General features: G+C 40.7%; 1 protein-coding gene across 7 annotated transcripts in view; it reads left to right on the top strand.

Moving 5' to 3' along the window:
* Nucleotides 1-26,632, top strand: part of NEK10 (NIMA related kinase 10) — a 239,980-nt gene that overhangs the window by 15,196 nt on the left and 198,152 nt on the right. For 5 of the 7 annotated variants that reach the window (XR_004281324.1, XM_032324693.1, XM_032324792.1 and 2 more), the window contains exons 2-6: nt 2,471-2,581; nt 2,849-2,909; nt 11,306-11,436; nt 13,318-13,416; nt 24,279-24,363. Coding sequence is in view for 5 of the 7 variants with exons in the window: in XM_032324693.1 (XP_032180584.1) it covers nt 2,508-2,581; nt 2,849-2,909; nt 11,306-11,436; nt 13,318-13,416; nt 24,279-24,363 (450 nt within the window). In the remaining 2 variants the exon portion in view is untranslated. Of the gene's footprint in view, nt 1-2,470; nt 2,582-2,848; nt 2,910-11,305; nt 11,437-13,317; nt 13,417-24,278; nt 24,364-26,632 lie in introns of those variants that run through there. The other 2 variants (XM_032325008.1, XM_032325128.1) reach the window with 2 other exon arrangements.

Here is a 26,632-nt window from a genome sequence, read left to right on the forward strand (position 1 = left end):
AGGGAGGAAGCCCTGGAATTAGAAGCATATAGTTAAGGATACTTGTCGAGAAGACAAGTAAGAGGGCATAAAAGCATTAGTTGGGCTCCAGGTATTTGCTTATAGATATATATTTTGGAAAGCCCCATGGGGGCACTTTTCCTGACAAGGAGAATAATATGTTTGTTATTATATAACAAACATATTTATAACAAACATATAATATGTTTGTTATATTATAATATAATATTATTATATGATATAATAATATTATATTACATATAATAGTATGTTATATTGTTCAACAAACCAATTGTTTGTTGAACAGTTGGTCAGAATATTTGAAAACAAGGGTGACTCAGAGAACAGAAACTCTGGGGCTACTATACCTTTAAACTGTGTCCTAAATGTATCTGAAGGACTTTGAATGATAAATCATAAATGCTATTCATGTGTTTTTTTTTTAAAGATTTTCTTATTTATTTTGGAAAAGGGAGAAGGAGCAGAAAGAAAGGGGCAGAAAGAAAAAGGGGAGAGACAATCTCAAGCAGACTCCCCACTGAGCACAGAGCCCAATGCAGGGCTCGATCCCAAGACCTGAGCTGAAACCTAGTCGGACATTCAACTAAACCACCCAGATGCCCCGAAATGCTACTCATGTTAACATTTTTTTTTCCATTTTTTAAATTAACATATATTATTAGCCCCAGGGGTACAGGTCTGTGAATCGCCAGGTTTACACACTTCACAGCACTCACCAAAGCACATACCCTCCCCAATGTCCCTAACCCAACCACCCTCTCCCTCCCCGCCTCCCCCCAGCAACCCTCAGTTTGTTTTGTGAGATTAAGAGTCTCTTATGGTTTGTCTTCCTCCTGATCCCATCTTGTTTCATTTATTCTTTTCCTATCCCCCAAACCCCCCATGTTGCTTCTCGACTTCCTCATATCAGGGAGATCATATGACAGTTGTCTTTCTCCGATTGACTTATTTCGCTAAGCATAATACCCCCTCTAGTTCCATCCATGTCATCGCAAATGGCAAGATTTCATTTCTTTTGATGGCTACATAGTATTTCATTGTGTATATATATACCACCTCTTCTTTATCCATTTTTCTGTTGATGGACATCTAGGTTCTTTCCATAGTTTGGCTATTGTGGACATTGCTGCTATAAACATTCGGGTGCACGTGCCCCTTCGGATCACTACATTTGTTTCTTTAGGGTAAAACTCAGTAGTGCAATTGCTGGGTCATAGGGTAGCTCTATTTTCAACTTTTTGAGGAACCTCCTTGCTGTTTTCCAGAATGGTTGCACCAGCTTGCATTCCCACCAACAGCGTAGGAGGGTTCCCCTTTCTCCGCATCTTCGCCATCATCTGTCATTTCCTGACTTGTTAATTTTAGCCATTCTGACTGGTGTGAGGTGGTATCTCATTGTGGTTTTGATTTGTATTTCCCTGACACCGAGTGATGTGGAACACCTTTTCATGTGTCTGTTGGCCATCTGGATGTCTTCTTTGCAGAAATGTCTGTTCATGTCCTCTGCCCGTTTCTTGATTGGATTATTTGTTCTTTGGGTGTTCAGTTTGATAAATTCTTTATAGGTTTTGGATACTAGCCCTTTATCTAATATGTCGTTTGCAAATCTCTTCTCCCATTCTGTCAGTTGTCTTTCGGTTTTGTTAACTATTTCCTTTGCTGTGCAAAAGCTTTTGATCTTGATGATGTCCCAGTAGTTCATTTTTGCCCTTGCTTCCCTTGCCTTTGGCGAAGTTCCTAGGAAGATGTTGCTGTGGCTGAGGTCAAAGAGGTTGCTGCCTGTGTTCTTCTCAGGATTTTGATGGATTCCTTTCTCACATTGAGGTCCTTCATCCATTTTGAGTCTATTTTTGTGTGTGGTGTAAGGAAATGGTCCAATTTCATTTTTCTGCATGTGGCTGTCCAGTTTTCCCAACACCATTTATTGAAGAAGCTGTCTTTTTTCCATTGGACATTCTTTCCTCCCTTGTTGAAGATTAGTTGACCATAGAGTTGAGGGTCTATTTCTGGGCTCTCTATTCTGTTCCATTGATCTATGTGTCTGTTTTTCTTCCAGTACCATACTGTCTTGATGATGACAGCTTTGTAATAGAGCTTGAAGTTTGGAATTGTGATGCTACCAACTTTGGCTTTCTTTTTCAATATTCCTCTGGCTATTCGAGGTCTTTTCTGGCCCCATATAAATTTTAGGATTATTTGTTCCATTTCTTTGAAAAAAAGGGATGGGGTTTTGATAGGGATTGCATTAAATGTGTAGATTGCTTTAGGTAGCATAGACACTTTCACAATATTTGTTCATCCAATCTCATGTTAACATTTTTATTGTTGTATTATAAATGAATGTTAGCTTTTGTATATTTAAATAATTACTATAAAATGACTTTTGTCCTAAGAATATTTTGGAACACACAACCCAACTAAAGTTTTTCCCTCTGGTTTATTTTGGAAGGCATGCAATGTTAATTCTGGGGCATTGATGTTTTACAATGCCTGATCAAGATAAAAAGGTGAAGACCACAGAAAAATCAACTGATAAAAAACAGCAAGGAATCACCACCAGGTAACCCCTTCCTGATAATTAGTATCTCAGACAGTGGCCAGCAACAAGATTTAATGGCTTTTTGAGAAATAGAGTAGACCCTTGACAATGGTTACTCTGGGTTATGGTGTTTACTGGAATGTTTGATTATTTCTAGAGTTCTAAAGGAAATGCTTAGTGTGTGTAGGTTTCCATCTATGAAACAGGCCTCGAAGGGGCAATGCCATCAGGGGGTTGACTAGTTCTCCGGGAATCTTCAGTCGGTTGACATTGTGTTCTTTCTTCTAGGGACTATTCAGATCTTAAAAGACTTCGTTGCCTTTTGAACGTCCAGTCAAGCAAACAACAGGTAATGTTTTCAAAGATTGTGCATGCATTAATAAAAGAGAACTCACATGTTTCTAAAGGAATTGATTTAACATTTTTATGAACAATAATATACCTGTGTTTCTTAGTTCTTAAGTATGTCTTGTTTCTCTTCGTGTGGCTGTTTCTCTCATACCTGGTTTAGGTTCTGCCAAGACTCAGGGTCTATAGCCTTTTTATTCTCTTCTCATGGCTGGGCCCTGCTCTATTTTCTGCTTATTGCCATGTGTCCTAATTACCAAAGCCCTTCAGTCTAGAAACAGTGTACGATTCTATTGAATGCCCAGTGTTTGACTCGTTGGAACTTTAGGGAATTTGATTTTTTTCCCAAACACTGATTACTGAGTTTCCTTTCTTCTCCCCTCCATTCCTCTTCATGCTGCCCTGTTCCTACAGTACTGCTCTTGATGCTTGCTGCACATTTTATCTCATGAAAAGACCAGAAATGGATGAATTTGGCTATTTTTATGATAGCATTTTTATATTTTTATTACATGGATAAAAGAATTGCACCCCAGCTTGAAATTATCTTTATACTTTTCTTTTTGGTTTTACTTCTGTAAGACTTGGGAGGATCCCGAGATTTGAGGCCATCCATGAGGATTTGGGGAACAGCACAGCAAGTGCTAATTCTAATGTTAACAGTATACAGTCAGCACCGTTAACTGGTAATGATAGGGATGCTTCTTGAACTGCAGTGACCTGGCACCAAAGTCTACTATGCTATACTTGTTTAAGTAAATTTTTTTTAAAGATTTTATTTATTTATTTGACAGACAGAGATCACAAGCAGCAGAGGCGCAGGCAGAAAGGGGGAAGCAGGGTCCCCGCTGAGCAGAGAGCCCGATGCGGGGCTCGATCCCAGGACCCTGGGATCATGACCTGAGCCGAAGGCAGAGGCTTTAACCCACTGAGCCACCCAGGTGCCCCGTGTTTAAGTAAATTTGTTTAAGAGCTCAAATTGTGGGAATCCTTATAGATTTGGTTATATCCATCAAACTAACTGAGAAGTACATTTTTGTCTATTTATTTATAGTCAAGGATGGTTTCCTAATGATTTGATGGCACATAAAGGCCAAATAATGTAGTTTTATTTTGGGAACATTTACTATGTGTCTGGTGTATCACACTGTTTAGTAATCACATCTCCCACTTTTATAGATTAGGAAAATGAGGCACAGGGAATTAAGAGACTTTCTCAAGATCATAGCTAATGGTTGGAATACAGATTTGAACCCAAATACTGCCTCTTTGCAGTATATGCCTCTAGCCCCTAAGATCCCTTTTAAATGATTTGGGAAATTAAATTCCAGTTAAAAAAATAGTTGGATAATCCTTGATTCAGAGTAAACAGGGGCATAAAATATCTTTTCACCTGGTCAATCCTTCTTCTCTGTTATTCATACTATGGCCCTCAGGAACAATTTCTTTCCATCCAGCTGTGTCAGCAATCACCTTGTTCTTTGTCTGTCTCTACGCTGCTAAAAAAAACTCCCTGGCTTGCTGCTCACAAGCCTTCATGAACAATTACCCCCAAATCACATCCATTCTTTCTTAGAAGGTAAGCAAGGTAACTCACATATGGTTTTGGTTGTAGTTCCCATTCTTTTTCACTGTACTTCCTAAGATGTAACCATGATGTCAAAGACTTCTACTTTTTGCTTTTACTATTCCCTTCTCCCAAATTTCTTCCCTATAAAATCTCATCTATTTCTAAGACCCAAATCGAGTGACACCACTTCCGGAAAAAAGGCCTTTTCTTTATTTTGCATTCTGGAAACAATCCTGCTGTTCCCAAAGCACTTTCTTTCACGGTTGTAGCACTATGTTCTTTCTTGTTTTGGAAACATTTATCTACATGTCTTATTTCTAGAAGAGATTACATATTTCTCAATGCCAGCAACTTTGACTTTGCCTCTGCTTTACTGTATCCTCAGTTTAGTTAGTTCTAGGTCACTTTTTGTCACATTGGAATTACGGTTTAAGAATTGAGTTCTGGAGCGCCTGGGTGGCTCAGTGGGTTAAGCCTCTGCCTTCAGCTCACGTCATGATCCCAGAGTCCTGGGATAGAGCCCCGCATCAGACTCTCTGCTCAGCGAGGAGCCTGCTTCTCCTTCTCCCACTCCCCCTGCTTGTACGCTCGTGCGCACGCTCTCTCTCTCTCTCTCTCTCTCTCAAATAAATAAATAAATAAATAAATAAATCTTAAAAAAAAAAGTAAAAGGAGTGGGTTCTGTCATGAGCATGTCTAACTTCATGACCAGAGTAACAGAAACACCAATGATCTTGTTGTTGTTTTAAAGATTTATTTATTTATTTACTTGAGAGAGAGAGAGAGAGAGAGAGAGAGCATGTGTGAGTGGGGTGGGGGCAGAGGGAGAGGGAGAGATCCCAAGCCGAATCTGATGTGGGGCTCCATCCCATGACCTGAGATCACGACCTAGGCTGAAATCAAGAGTCAGAAGCTCAACTGACTGAGCCACCCAGGTGCCCCTCTAATGGTGGTTTTTGCCTCAAATTTTCCAACTTTGAAGCTCATGCTGCTAGATCTATTGTGTCTCCTTTCAACACCACTTTCTTGTTAACACCTGGTGGAGTTAACGAAAGTGAATTTAATTGTTCTTCCTTCTTTAACCAATTTTAGAATTTGCAGTTTGTTGTCTGACAAGTTCGCATGGCAAAGCTTTTTGTAAAGTCTTATGTATAAAAATGCATATTTGTAATGCTTGAATTATTCAGAAAATAGGTGGTTCTAAGAAAAAATGAAAATGTCCTCAATAATATGAAGATCCTAAGGCTCACAAAATTCATTCCTAATTCTATTTGTTAAACCTTAATTCATTTTTAATTTTGGAATAATAAATGTTATTCTGAACATCCTATTCTCCTTTAGTAAAAATGTTATTCTGAACATCCTATTCTCCTTTTACATCCAGAAAGAATGTAAGGAGGTTTTTACAAAGATACACAAAGTACGACAGTTTATCATAAATTAAAACCAGGGCCAAAAAAGAAAGAAGAACAAGGGTAAGGTTTGGGGACAAAGTAGAGTGAGACACACAGAGATAGTCATCGAAATATGCAAGTGGGTCACACATTTGGCTCTGAGATTATTTAGCAGTCAGTTTGAAAAGGGAAATTTGGGAGTAAGGCTCACTCACCTGAATTTCTGATCTAACAAGATCTGGCCTGTTATTTGCAAATGGACCCAAATGGCCATTTAATTGGTCGCAGAGGAAATTTACTTTATGGTTTAGGCAGAGAACTGCAAAGAACTGAATGTCCTTTATCTGAATCTCTAATGAGCCAAGCCACTTCTCTATTGTTTCCTTGTGTTCCGTGTTCTACTTTCATTCTTTGTCTTGACTGCTCTATCTCTGAGTGCGTTGTTTAATCACATTAGAGCTTGCCATTCTGTGGGACAGTTTCAACAGTGGGACAGAACACTGAGGGGGCAGGGTTGGAGATTTCACCAGAGGTTTCCACAAATCTTGAAGTAATCTACCAAGAGCTGGAATTTGGATTTTTTCCCCTATATCCAAAGCCACAGGAAGCGGAGAAATTGGTTTGCAATAAGTAAAAAGGGTAGAAGAAAGAACAAATGAATTCATTATAGACCAAGGGTAGAAGAAAGAACAAATGAATTCATTATAGACCAATTACCTTAAAATAAAAGAGGCTTTGATAAATACTTAGGAAAGAAAAGGCATAAGGCACAGTTCCTGTGTTCTGAAGGATGGAGGTCTAGGAAAGGTCTAGGCACTTTAGCATATGATAAGGCAAGACAGTCCTGAAGGAATGGTATGGACAGTGGACGTATTGATTTTGACAGGTATAAGGACTCCACTTTTTAACTCAAATCACAGGAAGAAGATGGTCCTTGAAAAATAGGCCAGTTTTCCATCAGTGGAATTGGTGGAAAGGCAATATCAGTGAAGGGAGTAAAATAATCAGATATCTGATGAAAGGAAAAAATCACAAGCATTTAAGAAAAATGGTGCCTAAATGTTTCTATTGGAAGTAGTCATACCTAGAGCTAGATGACATTGTGCAGTGTCTGAAGGCCCATCTACACATTTTTGTTCGATTCTGTAAGCCATAGGGAGTGTTGACATTTGCAATGAGAAATGACACAAACACATTTTTAGGAAAGTCCTTTGCTTCAATCTGTAGTCTCTTTCCACTTTTACTATTCAGGCTGCTCAGGTACCTCTCATTTTCTAGAACACACATAGCTGTCCATGTCCTATGTCTTCCCACCCATAAAAGTCTGTCTGGAATACTCTGAAATACTTTTGGCATCCTGGTTCGTGGCCCACCCTGTACTTCCTTCTACCACAACAAATCCTTGTTCACTCATCCTGCAGCCTGTTCTCATGCTGGTTTTCCCCTCCCTAACCCCATGAGACTCTGAACGCCTTGAAAACAGAGGCCATGGCTGTCCTGCTTCCTGTATGCCCAGTGCCTCATCACACTGCTGACAAATGATATGTCTGGAACAGAAGTGTGGAATGGATGGATGCATCTGGAAAGTGACGAACAATAAATCCGTTTAGCAAAGAGACAGGGGATAGAGTAAGCATTCATTCAACAGTTTCACCTTTGAGTATATACTGTGTGTCAGGTTCTGAGAGGTGCTAAGGACACAAAGACAGACAGATAGGATGCTGCCCTCAGGGTGGCCATATTCAAAGGGAAGAGGCTGATCTGTAAACTTGGAGTTGTACCAGGTGTGGTAAGTGCTATGAGAGAGGTTAGTGGAGAAATGCTGCCAGGGAGGGAGTGAACCGCTCTGCCAGGAAGGGGCAGGTCCTCACCAGGAGGCTGTTAGAGCTGAGTCCTGAAATGTGATCAGTCTGCAACACATGCCCAGGCATGGAGTGGTCAAACACTAACGTGGTTTCTGGGACAAATGACCGATTCGATGCCAGAACTTGGGGCACAGTTTTATATTTGACTGACCTGTTTGGCTTACTCATGTATGTATTTATGTTATATGAACTTGTGGATTCTTATTTTAGTCCATGGTAGATTTATTATCAAGTACTGGATAGAGAATCATTCTAAAACTTAGTGGTTTAAAACAACAATGATCATTTACTCTCTCACCCATTTTGTGGGTCATGAATTGAGGGCAGTTTACCTGGATAGTTTTGGTTCAGGTTCCGATAGGGTTGCCGATGGGGTTACCGGGGCTGGCAAGTAAGTAGGCGCTGTTTGTGGGTGAGAGGCCTCTCCACAGGGTTGTTTGTCCTCACAGCATAGAGTCTGGGGATTCCCCCATAAATCCCTCTACACATGTAAAGAAACAATTTAGTCTTTTCAAATATTGTGCAAAGAGATGACACTGGACTGAAATACAGGAACAGAACACAGCGAGAGATTTTTCTTACTGGGCAAGGTGGAACGTGAAAAGCAAGGACTGACTCAGGACAGTGTTTCTCATCACTAGAGATACATACACAGATGGTGGAGGTCTGAGCATATTGGAGAGGGAGGCAGGTTGCTTGGATTTGAATACAAGCTCTGTCCCTTGCTAGCCCTGTGAGCCTTAGGCAAGTCACTTAGCCCCTCTTTGCCTTAATTTTTCTCATCTATAAAATGGTATTCATCTCATAGGGTTGTTAGGAGCATTAATTATATTTAATACTTGCAAAGCACTTAGAACGGTGCCTCGTGTGCAGTGAACTCCGTGTAAGTATTGTCCATGCTGATGGTGGTCATGAGGACGAATGATTGAGTCCTGTGCCTTTTGAATAGGCTTCAAATCCAAGTGCTTGGAAGTCCATCACTTGTGGGAAAGGACAGGACACACTTTAAAATGATCTATGTCAATTTGTGTTATGATATATTTATTATGTCCGAAGTTTCAGATGTTGGGTTGCCCAAAATAATCTGTCAAATGTAGTATGCTTTAAAAGAGCTAAAGGCTTAACATGAAGAAATATGTAAGGGGGAGCTCACGTGGATACCCTGATTGTGATTATACCAGGTTGGTGAATGGTATCATACAGATTTCACTGGACCTCCTGCAGTAGATGGTGATGAATGTGGAGACCAATTGGGGAGGCAAGGGAGAAGGCTGTGGATTGGACTCTGAACTCACATTGTTTTCATCTGAAGAGGGCTGGTTGCTTCAAATTTCCTTCTAATAAGTTCATGGTCTTTGCAACTATAACTGCCAAGTCCGTCTTATCAACTGAGTCTCCATGAGTTGATTCCCAATGCCTATTCTGCCGGCATTGGGAATCAACATTCCCGGCTGCCTATTCTGCTGGCAAAGAGGACGGCTGCAAGCTGCGGCATCTTCCCACCCCTCTTCCCTGAGTGGACTGGGTTATTTTTCTCTCTGCTGGCTACCTTCCCTCTTGTGATCAGTATTCTGGGAGTTGTGGGAATGGCAGATGGTTTGAAAAACCTTGGACCTGGAAAATCCACTTCCTGTTTGCTACGTAGTGATGTTTCCTGTGTAACCCCGGAACATTTGCTCATTGCTGTGACTTCATGGCCAGTAGCATTTAGGTTATCACACCCAGGGGTCATCTAATTTGTAAGGACATATTTTATTTGGTTAGCAAGTTTATCTGCATGATGAGAATAATCATGAGGATTATTAGAGTATTTATAAAGCACTTGGAAACTATGCCACGCACGTAACGAATGCTTTATAAATACTAACTCACTTAGTTTTCATAATAACTCAGCACATAAGTATTATGTTATTATTATTTTTATTATATATGTGTGTGATATATATAATATATTATTATTATTATTATTATTTCCATTTCGATGATGTGGAAACTAATACACAGGGAGATTAGTAACATTTCCAAGATCATGCAGCTACCTACTGGTAGTTTTAAACCCAGGGCATCTGGCCAAGGGTTTGTTCTCTTAGCCAATAAGCCTTACTCTTTTGGGTGCCCGTGGCCTGTTATTTTGTGGTGTTTGTGGACTGTTTGGCCTGCTATACTGAGATAGAAAGGTAGTTTAACAGGATGAAAGATTTATTATTAATGTTTTGAAAATGCAACTGTGCTGGCACATGATGAAGAAAGATTTTTTTTTTTTTTGCTAGCCATTGAACAATGTATTTTTTAATTTTTATTTTGTTTAGAGTTTTTATTTATTTTTTGAGAGACAGAGAGAATGAGAGAGGGGAAGAGAGGGGAAAAGGCCAGAGGGAAAACCAGACTTTCCGCAGAGATGGGAGCCAGATGTGAGACTCAGTCCCAGGACTCTGGGATCATGACCTGAGCAGAAGGCAGTCAGTCGCTTAACCAAGTGAGCCACCCAGGTGCCCAACAATGTCCTTATTATAATGCATCTTTCTATAAGCTGACTGCCTAATGGAAAGTCAGACATACTCTTTTTGGATAGGGAGATAATATCTTTTTGCGGAATTGTGTCAAATATTTGGGTGGATAAGTACAACATATAGTTGCTTTATTTGATAATTATAATACATAGAATAAAAAGTAGATCTTTTATTTTTTATATTATGCTCTACTTACCTCCTCTGTATTAATTTCACTAGCTATAGAATATCCTTCATTTGTACTTTGGAAAGAATAAAGTATTTGCACTATGCTCAGCTTTATCACGGTATAAAAAACAATCCTCACGATTATCCTAATTATTGGTACGTATTGGGAAGTGAAACTATTTTAGTATTGATAACTTAGAATTTATTATATAAATAATTAAAGTTCATATTGTAAACGGGGACATATAGTTGCTATAGTTAATTTAAGCAAATTTTTTCTTTTTTTTAAACAAAATTTTACTTTTCTTTTGGTGAATTCATGACTTTTATAAATATGATTGACTAATCAGGATGTTCGGACTCATTAAAAGAGATAGAATCCTCTTTACCTTTATGTCCCTGACACCTGGCAAGCACTGTGTATGGCTAGCAAGTGTTGAAGAATGAATGATGACTTATTCTCAGTTTAGGGTTTCACGCTCTACCGGAGAGTTCTAGCTGGATCTGGAAACTCTGTTCTGGTGGCACAGTTGAATCACCCAAGACGCTTCGAAAACTCCTAAGGCCCGGGCCTGACTGTGTTCAAAGTTCTCATCATGTTGAGCTACCACTATAATCAAGGCAGACTAAAAATATGTAGGTAACTGAAAGGTATGACAGGCAGTGTTACAAGCTATGAAGAGAAATAAAGCAGCCTCAGGTAGCAAGAATAAATGTTTTAAGTCAAAGATGTTTAAATCTTGGGAAACTACATTAGCTTGGCTACCATGGTAATTATTTGTTTGGGAAAAAAACTCATTCCCTTTATTCGGCCTCCATCTACCCCTTTCCCACAATTTGTTACCTTCTTTATTGTTACCCTCATGGGTTCTGTGCTTCTGTTTCCATAGCTTCCAGCCATTAACTTCGATAGTGCCCAAAATAGCATGACGAAGACCGAGCACGCCATCAAGGTGGGTGGACACAGAGCCCGAGGTCAGTGGCACGAGTCCACGGAAGCTGTTGAACTTGAAAATTTTAGGTAAGAATGCAGTATCTCCCTTGTTTTCAGCAGTCTATTCTAATTATCTCAAAACTTTGTTACAGGAGCTAAACTTTTAAGCTGTCTCAAAATTTATCATGAGGATTCTTAATAATTTTCATTATGCTTAAATCATTTCCAGAATAGTGTGTAAATACAGCTTAATGACTGCAGCCGGAGCCGACCTGGGTGTTTCAGGACACCTTGCTGCCATACCTTTGGCACTTGTTCCACGAGAAAGAAGTTCCAGGTTGTGAACCTGGCCTGGCTAATTCCAGGCTTTGTCCTCAGCCTTTGGCCTGTTCATACGCTGCCAGCAGTGAGGAGGCATAAAAGAAGCCATTGCTATGAACAGATGTGGTGGCAAAGGACTGGGATTGTCAAAGCAGCCGAGGTTTTCAGTTAAAGGGATAGCACCTCACCTTTAACATGGAAACCATCAATCCATGTTCCTCTCTCCTGTCACCATTTAGATCTCCTAGAAGTTGCATGTTCTGTGGGCCACTCCCCTTCCAGGAGCTGGTTCTCTCAGTTTTGCAATGTGCTGACTTCATTTGGCAATAAGTGTCATGTAAATAATGAATGGCATGAAATATCAAGATGGATATTCTAGAATGATCATTTAGTTATTTGGTCTAGACTTTGTCTCCCTGTCATTTTATGACAATGAATTTAATATTCCACAAAATCACATGACGTTATACAGTTTCGATTTAGTGAGGAGCACTAAATTCTTCAAAAATTCTTACACAGTCAGTCTACTTGTATCCGGGTACTAAGAATGCATTACAGCCCTCACCTGGCTAAGGTAGGGACACACTGTCCAATGACATCTGAAAGACTGCAAAGGCAGAACAGTTCAAATGGTGAGACCATAGAACTTGCCTTTGAGGTGATACACTCATGTAATTCCAGCCTATTTGGTCTGGATCTTAAACCAGATCTATTTTAATATCCATAAAAATAGTATAATCATATATTTTATAACGATGTCACCATTTTGTGCATTATTTCTATCCTCTCCCAGTTTTAAAGTGGACTGTTTGGCAGTATTTGTAACCTCTTTAATTGGCTATATCAGAAGAAAGAAGCTGAAGATAGGATACCTCCAGACTTGGTTAAGCACACATATACACATACACAGAACATACACATACACATACACAGCAACCAATCAGCAACCACAATAATAGGAACTTTCACGGTTGAAAGGGTTTAGGCTGTGTTTGATAAATCCATATTACCCACAAGGAGATATGTATGGTAAGCACTGGTGTTAATAGCTATAGTAGCCAATGGGGTTGTGGGTGCAAAAATGCAGGGAAGAATTGTTTACTGCCTCATGCACAATGTCTAGATAATATGTCCTCATCATTCTTTCTCTTTGTATCCACTATTACCTCCCTCCAAACAAGTTTAGCTATGAAGTATTTATGAGTATTTATAATTTAGTTAAATGATGAAATTAAGTATATATGCTCAGTTATAATCTTCATTATAATTATAATTGACTTTCTGGTTCCTTTTTTCTTTAATTATTTCTTTGACAGACAGAGATCACAAGTAGGCAGAGAGGGAGGCAGAGAGAGAGAAGGAAGCAGGCTCCCCGCTAAGCTGAGAGCCCGATGCAGAGCTCGATCCCCGCACCCTGAGATCATGACCTGAGTGGAAGGCAGAGGCTTGACCCACTGAGCCACTAGACACCCCTCTAGTTCCTTTTTTAACAGTTGATATGTGCCTTTAGCAATATGTTAAACCCCAAGAATTTTTCAATATCTACATGAATACAGATGGTCTGTGCTTGGGAACTTTGCACTGGGAACTTTGAGGTGGGCTAAAAGATTTCTATTACAAAATGCTTTTCTGTTTGTTCCTTATCAGTATAAACTACAAGAATGAGAGAAACTTCAGCAAACATCCCCAGCATAAACTATTTCAGGAGATCTTTACAGCCTTGGTGAAAAATAGACTCATCTGCAGGTAAGATTCTCCCAGAAAAGACCAACAATTTACCCAAGAATGGCATATCTTATACATCTTATTTCTAGTATATGTTTTGAAGCAGTTTGTGATATTGAGCGCATCATACTTAAAAGATAAAAAAGAGGAAATATCATAAATAGGCATAAATAAATGATAAATCATAAATAAATGACAAAATGGGCAAATGAATAGGCATTGCAGGTGAGTTCATTAAAATTACTCTGGTTAAGTGTTGCATTTAGCCAGATTTTATGGCATTAAGGTAAAATGGTATGACCCACATTATACTGTTTTTCTTATTATTCTTACTTTGAATTTGGATACTTAGAAGGAGTTTATTGCCAGGGTTCTTATGAAACAGACATTGGGTAACCCCATGGCCAGCATCCTCTTGGTACACTTTTGTGGTTCATACAAGGACTGATTAAATGGGCTGCCCCTGCCTTGACCCTGGGAAAAGGATGAAAGTGTAACCTCCAGTCATGGCCCAATGACAATGTTTCCTCTCAGGACCAAGTCAAATGTTCTCTCCATTGCTCTTCTTTGTCTTAACACAAGAGCAGTGTTGGGACTTTAGAGGAGGATTTACAAGACCTCTAGACTCTGTCTCACAAACAGGTCTTTCAATGAACCATTGACTAGTGCTGGATTGCAGTCAGGACTGAATTTTCTATCCGTTTGGGCTTCTTGAAGTGAGAGCTGGTTACAATGCTGCCTGATATGAAGGTGGCCCCTAGCATTATGTCATGGTGGGACCTGGCCTTCTACTCTTCCCTTGAGCCCAGGCTCTCTCCTCAAGCATCAGCTGAAAACATGCCTATAAAGAACCTTGAATCTTCCCCGTTGCTTTGGAACTTGATTGAGATATCTGAATTCTTCCCCAGTGAGATGGGAAAAAATTACTCCTATTCTGGAAGATAGGAGAAATTTAAATAATTTAATGCCTGACCATGTGACTCGGTTCAGTGCAACAGCTGACTTTAAGTAGAGCAGTATCTCGGTGGATCCTCTATGATGAATCAGCACTAAATATGCCTGAGTGGTAGTCTTGTGATTTGACCTTTTGAAGGGGGTTATTTAGTATTATGTATGTAAGTATTGGACAGTGGCTGCCAAATACATTGGTTTAGTTTAAAGCAATGAAGGATTGGGCCTGCATCTGTTATGCCTTTGTACTTGATTTAGGCAGAGGATTATTAGACTGACTCAGAATACGAAAAGCCTAAAATCTTTGTCATGGTTATGGAATTGGGTCCCTGCTTAGTTCTTGACAATATACTCAAAGATTGTTGAAAGATTAATGAACACTGCTACAAAGGACATGAAGTTGTCCCTGACTGTTTTCTTCTTGAGCTTGAACAGAGTAGGACAATGGTTAGTAGCAGAATAATTATGCCCAAAATGGTATTAGGCAATGATGTTCTTTAATTTGTTTTGAAGAAAACTACCATCAGCTCTTCAGGGGATGTCCAATAGACCGTTTATCAGGTCAGTGCTTTGAGGAAGGCAGAGCATTTCCTATATTAAAGATGTGAGAGATGTCACTGTGTCCCCAGCCTGAGGACACTAGAGGCAGAAATTGTTAGGGAAACTAATCGGGCAAGGGTTGCCATCCAACAGTTGAAAAGATCTTAACAATTCTGAAGTTAAGAGATCTCTTGTCAGAACCTTTTCAAATTCTTAGTGATTAATGAGGCTTCTTAGATTGGATGGAATTACTGGCTTGCAACATGAGTAGTCCCTGGAAATCTTCAAACTAGGGAGAGATGATTATAGATCTCTTTGCTTTCATAGTAGGAGAAGGAATTTAGGAATGTTGAACATCAAGGGCATCCTTTTACGTCATCCTCTGACTGCTGACAGATTGTTACGTTCAGTTCTATTCTAAAAGCAGGGTTAGGTCAAAGATGGCTTAAGTGTAAAGGTCTTCTATTGTTTCTCACCCTGTATGACCTTGCTAAGATAGCCAGAATTACCTTTTCTCTTCCTTTTCCACCTATATTTAGAGTTACAGAAGAACTATATCTCGGGGCCTTTTCTGGTATAGCTTCCTATCCTTTTCTTTGCAAATATCAGATTTAGTATTGGCTGGAAAGCTTGGATTCAATTCAGTAATTTAATTTTTGAATATCTACTGTGCATAGAGAAGGGAGGGAATAAACAATGGGAAAGGAAAAGAGGGTGAAAATACAAAGATGAATAGGACACATGATCCCCTTTCTTCTAGGGACTCAGCATCTACACTGGTCAGCAAAACAGTTACCCAGCATCCCAATACAAGGGAAAATATGGTGGATATAAACTATTTATATTATGACAACTAAATACTGGGGAGGTTGAAGGACTGCGGACTTTGGTCTTTGGTCTGGTTCAGGCTGTAGACAAGATTGGGCATATTCAGGATGCTATGCCATTCAGTCTTACCCTGAAGATACAGCTGATTGGGAATTTTGTCTCATGTGTAGAATGTGAGCCCTTTCAGGTCATCAGTCAGTATGGCTGAGTGATGCTGTTTTCATTCTTGATCTATTTCATTCTCCCCAACTGTAATCTTCCCCTAAACCACACTTCTGGATACCTCCTTTCTGGGTGCATTTCCTAAGATTGACCTGTGATTACTCCCTCGTTCTCAGAAATGAAATCGCCAGGTGGCATCTGAAATGAGACAGGACTTGTTAATCCAGGGTCAGATAAGGTAACACTGTAAGCTGCAAACACCTCATGGTCAATCTCAAAGGGCAAGTGAAAATATCGTGTCTGGAGCTGAGGTTGCTTCTGGTTACTCATGGTCGTGAATCTTGATGTGTGGCAGAATATGGAAGAAAATTTTGTATTCTTCCAACTTTCCTTTCTGCCATAAGGTTATTTGTGTGGAGAGTCTACTGTTAGAAAATAAATCCACCCCCCTTCTATTTCATCTGCCTGTCCAGAGAAGTACAAAGAGAGCTTGGTATCCAAGACTAGGTTGTTACGAGGGTGTATAGGGAAGTAAAACTTGTCACAAAATTGACATATCCTCTAATTAACTCCTTATAAAATTGACCTCTACTCAGATATCTCTTCTGTGTATCTGTTCTTCTGAGCTTCCTCTTTGTCGGTCCATTCCTTGCTGACTGCCAGACAATGTGCAGATCCTGTAACACAGTACAAATATAACAATCTATTTGTGAAATGAACTTGAAAATCTGAATATCTAGAATATATATATATTCTAGATATCTAAAATATATTCCAGATATCTAGAATATATATATTCTATATAGAGAGTATATATAGAATTTCCTGAAGATACTAATAGTGATGGTGGTGAAGTGTTGGAACCCAACAAATGAGGCACTGGCAGCATGAGACAATTGAAGAAGAGAATTGGATCATGTTACATGATTGGTCAGAAAAAGTATGCCCCCAGATGTCAGCAGCATCCATTCTTGCTTTGTTCTAGTTATTAGGGCAGAGTTACAATTATAACTGAAATTTTGCTAAATGTAAAATAAAATAGATCTCAGTTTCATAGTTTAAATTTTAAGATCATGTTTTCATTAAGTCATGTCACCTCCTATTTAATATGAAATTTGGTGTTACTTAAATTGAGTTCACTTAACTGGTCTCTTCCTGGTACGATTATCCCATAATTGCCAGGATATCTTCTCCTTCCTTTCCTGTAACTTTTGTAGACATAAGTATATACAAGGTTTTCAAATTTCAGTTAAAAGAGTGCCACCTGACCCATTTAGCATGACCTTTTTGGTCTAAAAATGCAGTCACTTTTCTAATAAGAACAAGTTGGTGTCCTTACTATTTTACATCCCTTTTTCAGAAATATCTACTATAAACTGGCATATTTTGGAAGTGCGTCTATTAGAAGTCTAGATTGGGAAGATATTTATTTATACTCCACACAAGAGCTTAAGAACTTCTTGAGTTGGGGGTGCCTGGGTGGCACAGTTAGGCATCAGACTCTTGATTTCAGCTCAGGTCTGATATCACAGTTGTGAGATAGAGCCCCGCATCAGGCTCAGCATAGAATCTGCTTGGGTTTCTCTCTCCCTCTCTCTCTGTCCCTCCTCCCCAAAATAATAAATAAATATAAAAAAAAAAAAAAAAAAAAAAAAAGAACCTCTTGAGACAGGGAAAGCATCTGGCAGAGACTTCACAATTTAGAAATGCTATTCAGAGCGTCCTGGGGCCTTCACAGGAGCTTCCGACCAACAGGACCTATGCAGTTATTTGTTTACCAGACAGACCTTTGCTGTCCATGTCCAAGCTAGGCCTAGGTCACGATGCAATTGACTCTTCTTTGAGCTTTACTTGAACTTCAGCACTGGCTCTCCAGATCCTATCTGGGGAGGTGAGAGGAAAGGACTGGAAGTGATCTCTTGAGTTAGTTCTTGAAATATACAAAGTTGATAGAGAGATGCTTTTTCTGTGATTTTCTTGCATCAGGTAGCAGACAGGTCAATAGGGGCCTTTAAAGATTTCCTCCTCGCCTGGGAAAAGGTCAGCATGTTCACTTTGGTAAAGTCTGGCCATCCTCTAAGGACTGGGGTAAAACTCCAATTCCCTAGTGGTTCACAAAGCCCTTTGAGATCTTGTTCCCTCTTGGCCTCATCTTTTGCTCCTGCCTCATGCATCCATGGGGCTCACCAAGGTCACAGCAAGCCCCTGATTATTCCCTGGAGAGTGATTTTCTCTCACCTCTGAGCCTCCGTCCATGCTAATGCTCACCGTAAGTCTGCTGCTCCCACATCTTTGTCTTCCTCACTGTTCTGGCCCCTCAGCTGTCCTTCCGTTTCATGGCCCTGGGCCCCTGTTCCTCTCTCCCATACACTGAACTCCCAGTGGACAGGGCTTTTATCTCCAGCTGAAGCCATTGTCATTGGTTTTATTGAAGAGCATGGGTTCTGAGAGAGTCTTCCTGTAGTGAAATTTCTCCATATTAAATTATTTTGAGCACCATAAAAAATGTAAGGATACAGAAAATGATAAAAAAATGAAAAATTACCCTTTATACCACTCTTAGAAGTACTTCCATTAATTCTTGCTATCTTTCCTTCTAATGTTTTAAAAATTCTATGCTTTTTTCTTCATTTATTTGAGAAATTATTATGTACATACAAAAACCATATGTTATCCAGGGTAATGTTTTTAAAAGAGCTGTCTCATTCATTGGCTGAGACTCCTTTAGGATCTTGCCTTTTTGTCTCTCCTTTGCTCTAAGTTTCAGAATCTTAAATGTGCAAAAGAAGAAAATAACCTTCAAGAACCTAAGACCTCATGTAATTCTCAAACAAAAACAAGCATCTTCCCATCACATATCTTAGAGAAAATATTTAACTCTTACATTTTTATTTCTCCTGAAATGTTATTCTCCTCAAATATATACATATATATTCACACACACACATACAAAAGACATCATCCAATTACAGAGCTGGAGTAGACCCTGAAGGAAAAGTCCAGTCCAGCCTCATTGATACATGCAGTCGCCAAGAGGTTAAGGCCAAGCCCAGGGTCCTCAGACAAGAATTAGCTGATGCTCTTTTCTCCTCTGCCTCATTCCTGGGTTCTTTATTAATCAAAGTAGTTTTGCATCAGAAAAGTACCACTTCAGTAATCATGTTCTCTCTGTTCTGCTCTCTACTGTTGCTTCTTGCAAAAATTGTCCACTTGGATGTCTAACAGGCTTGAAATTAAAATGTCCCCACCTTCCCAGGAAAGCAGTGCTTTTTCTTGGGCCGCACGCATATAACTGCCAGAACCAATCAATGGCCAAATCAATAAATGACAGCTTCCCATCAGTTCATGAGATTCTGAGAGCCAGGCACTGAGTTCCAGACACATTCTAGGAAGCACATTTCCATGTCTAAAGTCAGTCAACCCCCAGACACTTGGACTTATGTAAGTCTACCCATCCCTTTATCAGTGTCGCTCCAGCAGACTGTACCTTGTAAGCTGTGACTGCTGTTGATTCATCTTTTGTTTTACATATGCCTTAGTGGACTTTTTCTTCTTTGGAGATCTCGAGGTTGACATACTGAAAACAAGACTTTTGATTTTTCCTGCTTAACTTGTGCACTCCGAGCTTTACTCTTCTCCATATGTCAACCAGGTCCAAGCTGCCATCATGTTTCGCTTAGACAATTTCAGTAGACTAACTGGGCTCCCTGTTGTGATCTCTGGCTCCCTATACTGTTCTCAACACTATTTCCAAAAGGATCCTTTAAAAATCTCTGTTGGATTGTGTTAGTTATTTGCTTAGAGCCTTCTAGTGGCTTTCCAGAAAAATAAGTCCAAAGCTCCTGTTCTTATTCTACCAAGTCCTGCAGATCTGGCTCTTGCCATCTCTCTGACTTCAACTCCTATTACTTGTCTATGTTCTCTTGGCTCCAGCCCCATGGGCTTCCTTGCTGTTCCTTGCATAATCAACTACACTTCTGCTCGGGGACTATATACTTAACTCTTTCGATCTTCTGACCTAGACTCCTTCCTCAATTCATTTGGATGCTAATTTTATCAGAGAACCTTTCTCTGACTGCCTGAAAATAAGTATCCCCTGGACTCCTAAACTTTAACCTTTGTTGTCCTGCATTGTATGCCTCATATGAATTTTTATTAGTTTGTGTTTATCATTGATCTTCTCCCTTTAGAAGGTAAGCTCCATGAACACAAGTGCATGTTTTGTTTTTTAAAGATTTTATTCATTTATTTGACAGACAGAGATCACAAGTAGGCAGAGAGGCAGGTGGAGAGAGAGAGAGAGGAGGAAGCAGGCTCCCTGCTGAGCAGAGAGCCCAGTGTGGGGCTCGATCCAGGACCCTGAGATCATGACTTGAGCCGAAGGCAGAGGCTTTAACCCACTGAGCCACCCAGGTGCCCCAAGTGCATGGTTTTGTCCTTTGCTGTACCTCTGGGTGGGTAACAGTGCCTGGCTACGAGAAGGTGATGAGTAATATGTGAAAGCATTCTACTTCTGAAACTGCCATCAACTATGTAGAAGAAATGCATGTAGACAGTCTTTTCGGATCAATGACTGACTATAGGAACCAGCAAAGCCCCATTAGATAGACTTTTGTTTGGGAGCCTATTTGGGGCTAGAGGAAAAATAAAGACCCATTAAAATTAATGGAACAAGTCAGTAAAGGTTCCTTGAATTAATTTCTTCACACATATTCTTTTTTCATCTAAGTTTTACCATATCTATTTTGATGTGAATTTTATTCTTCTAGGATCTCCCCCCATACACAACCCCCCCCACAGGGCTTTGTTTCATGAATTTGGGATAATATTTATTTTGAAACAGGCTTGAACTTCTCCACTCCTAAATTTTGAGTTGAAGGTAGAAGTTTTCTTGGTGTTGTTTTGTGTGTTAATGAGAAGGGAAATTGAAATAACACCCCACCTTGAAGGTGCTGCTTATTTTGAGCAAGAACCAGAGCAAAGCATGATACATATGAGGTCAGGGGTGAACCTCTGGCTTGTACGTCTGCCCCTGGAATCAGCTAACCTCAGAGCCCTTTGGCTGTCTTGTTGACCTTGGTACTTGCAGTTTTATGATCCAACACCACTGACTCGTGGCTGGCTTTTACATGGAGCTCTCACATCATATATTTATTTGTCTCTTTCACCATGCAAGAAAGTGAAACCCTGACTACCCTCCTCTCAACGACTATGCGGCCAGTGCCACTTTTCCTTCCCTTTTTTGTGTCGATAGCAGAAAGTGGCGTGTGATGCTAAAAGCAACGTGGCAGGTGGTCATGGACAAAGGCCGTGGGAGCTGATCACGCTGCCATGTATTAATAGTCCTGTGAAAGAAGTGGCAAAAGTTCAGTCACAAGAGGGGATAAATATTTGCCTGCTCATGAATCCGCTGCTGTGCGGCGGCTATATTGGGACATACCCTCCAGGGAAACACTATCTTTGCAGACAGACAGCTTCTTCAGAGCTGCCTCAGAGGACCCCCGGCTGCTGTGCCCAACATTCCTGCTCCCACAGTAGATGCGTTTTGGAGAGTCACTGTCTCCCTAGTCACCCCCACCTGGGGGATCTGGGGGAGGGGGATGGAAGGGACGGCAGGAGCACTGGCCCAGGAGTCAGCCCCCAGTTCTACTCTCATGTGCAGCCTTGAGCCAGCCGCTCTGCTCCTTGAGACTCTGCTGCCTCAGTAGAACCAGGGCCCCTGTCTTTATGATCGGTTGCTATTATTCTCTATAATTCTCTGGTTGCACTAAGTTTTGTGTTTCCTACTCCCCCAACTCTTGGCAAACAGAGATCTATATCGTCTTACAGAGCACTCCATTCCACTTGAATACCGGAGATCCATCCCATGTGCTGCGTCCTTGTGGGGGGTTCAGGGCTGGGAGCCAAGGAAGGAACAACTGCTCCTTCAGAGGTCAGTGCTCAGAGAGGAGAAGCCAAAGGACTCAGACACCAGGAATTCTATTTACATTTACAACAGCAGAGGCCAGAATCATGTAGAAATATTAATAGCTTTGGGCTTCAGTCCCAAAATTGCAAAACAAAAAATGCCATTTGCTTGGAACAGAACTTTTAACTCTGAGACTTTTCTGGAATTCATTTATTTATACTCCTTTAATAATAATAATTTTAAGAAGCCTATTCTGGATTTTTTTTTCCTTTTCTTTTTTAGAGGGGGTAGGAAATAGAAGAAAACTTTTCATATTTATTTTAATATGAAAAACATTGCAAAGGTCATGAACTTTCCTCATGAAGAGTGCACACATATTTGTAGCATGAATCACCTCTTAATATGTCCCGTAGCTTTTCCTCTTAAATAATGAAAAGCAATCAGCATTAAACCTCATTAGGTTTTTAGCAGCTGTTGCAACTTGATCATTATTTCTGTTTGATCTTTGGGATGTTGTATCTTTGCACCACAGTTCAGGCTATGTGCTATCTTTAGCTAACCCCAGCACCTGAAAGGGAAAGCAGTCATGTGCCATCTCCCTATTTATAAAGATTAAAGGTATTCTCTCTGTAATAGGAGCCTCAGAATAACCACATCCTTACAAGTGTTCCCATAGGTAATGGTTGTAAATTCAAAGTGTTTTTTGAATTTGTATTATTTTTCCCCATGCAAGGAAGTCTGTATGAACTACAACAGTCCAGCTTCCCACTGTGGCCTTGGCTAATTCTGCCTGGGCTGGCAGCCCTGGGATGGGTTGAGCCCTGCCTTTCTTCTCAGAAGAAACTGAGCTTTGTCTCCATAGCAAAGGTGTACTGTCATGGTGGCTGGGGTGGAAGAGGGCTGTGGTTGATAGTAGCTATGGTGGGCAGCTGCTGCCAGGAGCAATTCTCAGCCACTGATGCTTTTGGGACATTTTGCTTAGCCTCTCTCTCCAGAGCAAGGCCTCTGACGGAGCTTCTAATCTATCAGGAGGACTCAAGCATCCTTAGGAATATAAGACTATGAGAAAAACATATTTCCCAAGCTCCTTCACATGAGCTAAGTCTTAGTGGATGGGATTTGGGATAGAATAGAATGGGGGAAGGTGACACCTCCAGGGGCTGTGACCATAGATATTCTGCCTTTAAGGAGGGTGGGTCTTGTGCTCTCAGTTTCAAGATGTGCAGATTTGGGGCCAGAGCTGAATTTCTTAGGACCGTGGAGGAGATGAAGCTGAATTCTACCACCAAAGACTAAGGATTAATAGGAGGCAGGCCAGGCAAGGGTCAGCTTGGGACCTCAGCTTAAGCAAAGGTACCAGGTGATGGAAGGGCAGATCTTTAAAGTCTCTTAACCTTTCTGGATGCATAACTAGCTCAGCTGTGGCACAGGTGCGAGAGGTTGGGAGAAATTATGTGGATTCTAGTCTGGAATAGCTTTTGTCATCTTCCTTGGTTTTTCTTGGCTAACTATGGAGTAAAAGGCACTTGTTGTTGTAGGGTTTTGTTAACATTTATACCAAGTGCCACTGTTGGACTAACTTTGAGGGCAGTGGGAGACAAGTGTTGCTTGAGATGGTGCCCTTGCTTGCTTTTCCCCTTCTCTTTGGCGCTCCCCACCCTCAGTGGTCTCCCCGAGGACATGTCCTTCCTTAATCATTCACCTGAACACCAACCTTTGTCCTTTGTCTCAGGTTCTGTTTCCGGGGAAACTGACCTAAGAAAGTACTTTATCATAGTATTTTCCCAAACTGGAGGCTACAGAGAACCCCCAGGGGTGTCATAGGGTCTTTTAAATTTGCAAGGAAAACAGAGCTACACCATATCTGTCAGACCCAGATACTTTATGGTTTCCATATGAAGGTTGCTCTGCCTTCCTTTAGATGACGGCATATTTTTCTGAAGCTGGGTTTTCTGTGGTTGTCATGATAAAAGCAAGTAAGATGTGAAATTCAGCTGGAAGAGAAGATGAAGATGGTAGTATGCAATCTGGTTACAAGGCTTGAGAATTTGTTTAGAGCCTAAGGTGCACATACCCCATTCATAAGTAAATGTGGTCAAGAATAAAATAAAAGCTCATTTCTTATAATTATGTGTATTATTTTTTCAAATGGATACTAAGTTATCTGGGCATAAATTCTTATTGAGTCAAACCTAATTACTGGAAAGTTTAGAGATGTCTTTTGGTCTGGCACCGCCCTCAGCCAATAAGGGCACTGGGAGCCAAATAATTTTGAGGCCTCTGCTTCATGAGGATAATGACAGCCTTTATGTACTTTGCACTGCAATGGTCTGAGTGTTCGGGTACCAACTAACATTCCTTACTGCAGATTAAGTTTGAAATAAACTAATTCTGTTCCTTTGTATGTTCCCTATTCCCCTTCATCATCTTGTGTTGCTCTGTCACACTGGCCTTTTAAACATGGACAAACGTGCTTTCTCTTTTCTTCTTTCAGAGAGTGGGTTCATCGAGCCCCATCTATTCATTTTCTGAGAGTGTTAATCTGTCTGAGACTACTAATGAGGGATCCGTGTTACCAGGTTGGTGGAAAAAATAAAAATAATTCTTACTTTTCATGAAGATGAGATTGAAAAAAAACTGGGACCATGTTAACTTTTTTCCTCTCTCACAACTCAGTAGCCTTCAAATTTAGGAGGCATCTCACATGCTATCTAAAAAGATATGATAGACACGCTTTAATAGAGACAAAACAATCTGTAAGTTGCTGCTATATGAACTATGGGATCAAGTGGATGGAACTTTTGGTGTATGTCTTAACCCACTGGCAATCAGAGAGGTGTACACTTGGCCATAGCAAGACTCAGCAACTCACTGGGTCAACATCAGCAGTGACCAGCGGGGGGCTTCCCAGGGGTTTCCAGAGGCCTCCAGAGGGAAAGGCAGGGCCTGCATTTTTGGCTGCTGCTCCAGAGGCTGTGCCCTTCCCCACATCCAGCCTCAGACCCTGAGTTAGAGGTGAGCAAGGGACCCTCCCGTCTGTCTCAAATGAGGGCTGCGAGGTCAAGAACCTTTCCCTCCCCTCCCTAGTTACTGGAGTGTCCTGCCCCTCATTTAGTGCTTTGTTAACTTGAATGCACCTAAGAAGCCCCTGGGAATCTTGTAAATTGCAGATGGTGATTCAGCCCGTATAGAGTGAGGCCCAAGGCTCTGTATCTCTGACAAGCTTCCAGAGGATGCCCATGATACTGGTCCATGGCCCACACATTGCGTAGCCAGGACTTGGTGCTTTCGCAGTGAGGCTCTAAAGAGAAGCTTACCTAATATTTCACCTGAACCTTGAAAGTTCATTCTTCCAGTACTGGCTGGTAGATAGCCGCTTCCATCAAGCAGCAACTCTCACACTTTTGTGTCCATCAGAAGCACATGGAGGACTTCATGATGGCGAGGGCCCATCACCACAGTTTCTGAATCCATAGGTTCGGGGAGGGCCTGAAGAGCTTTCCAGTAAGTTCCCAGGTAATGCTGATGCTGCTTGTCAGAAGACCACAATTTAAGAACCACTGCTCTGAAGCCTCAAGACTGCTTATCAGTTATTGTTGCTTCTGCTTGCAGTGTTAAATATCTAGAGTGTTATTAGTGTTCATTACATGCTTCAGTAATTTTCACAGATTGTTTTTCCCCCCTAAGAAGCATCTCCTTTTACATCCTGTCCTGATAAGCTACTGGGAAGCTCAGACCAGTAGGTAGATCTCTTATTTTGGATTTAATTTTATTGACGAATTGTTTTGGGTCAGAATTTATCTCTTTTCATTACCCCAGTGACCACCTTTTCCAAACTTGGCACTTAAAAAAAAGTATTTTGGTACTAGTCAGCTATAGAGCCTGCTCTGATTTGAGACTTCTGGGATTCATGGTGGTTCCACTACTTTCCTTTTAGAAGAATCACTACTTCCTCATTGGTATTCTGAGTGGGTTTTGTGCTATTATCATTTAACTTTGTTCCTGGGCCTCAGAGCATACTCCAAATGGCCTTCTGTCCTGGTTGCTCAACGTTTCCTGGGAAAATAGCATCCTTTCCCCCATGACCAACTTTACAGAACTGTGTGTTCCATGTATTTCTGAGCTGCCGCTTGCAATTCTGTGTGGGGCATATCTCATAAGGGTGGACCACGTGTTCCACTTTTCCCAGATCAGTCCCAGAATGTGCTCATTGTTCCCACTTAATTATTAATAATGCCCTCTTTGACTCTCATGAAGATGGATTGTTAGCAGGAAATCTAGTTTTTTTACTTACAGAAGTTAGCAAAATAGATGTACTCTGAGCTGTTCTCTCTGTTTAGAGAATTGATGACAGCTGTCTCACACTCTGCAGATCTCCACTCTGAAGTACTGCGTTTCTTAGTCTTGTTCTTGATGGATTGGGACTGGGTTGATTGCCCTGCTCTCTGCAGGAAAGAATTCAGTTTATGGCATTTTGTGACTAAACACATATTAAAGGAAGTCTTTCCCTGATTTCTAGCCTTTCCATAGAAGGGGATTCTCTCTGAATCTCTCCCCCACACTCTCTTTCCACAAAGAAGAGCATGTGGTCAGGCAGTTGTTTAACTTCTTGAGTTGCCAAGAACTGTTGGCTGAAGTCACAGAGCTTTGCTGGGATTTACTATAATTTATGCCATTGAATCTCAGCAAGTCTTCACTTTTGCTAGGCATTTCTATCCCTTCTTGTTAAGTCAGTGCTGCAGGATCCACAGAGACTGGTCCAAACCAGGTCCACTTCTCAAACCCCAACCCCAACTCCTCAAACACTACGCCCGTCATTCTCACCAAATCACAGCATCATCTGTTTTA

The sequence above is a fragment of the Mustela erminea genome, chromosome 1 (genome assembly GCF_009829155.1).
Source record: "Mustela erminea isolate mMusErm1 chromosome 1, mMusErm1.Pri, whole genome shotgun sequence".
In the NCBI taxonomy this organism is placed as follows: domain Eukaryota; kingdom Metazoa; phylum Chordata; class Mammalia; order Carnivora; family Mustelidae; genus Mustela; species Mustela erminea.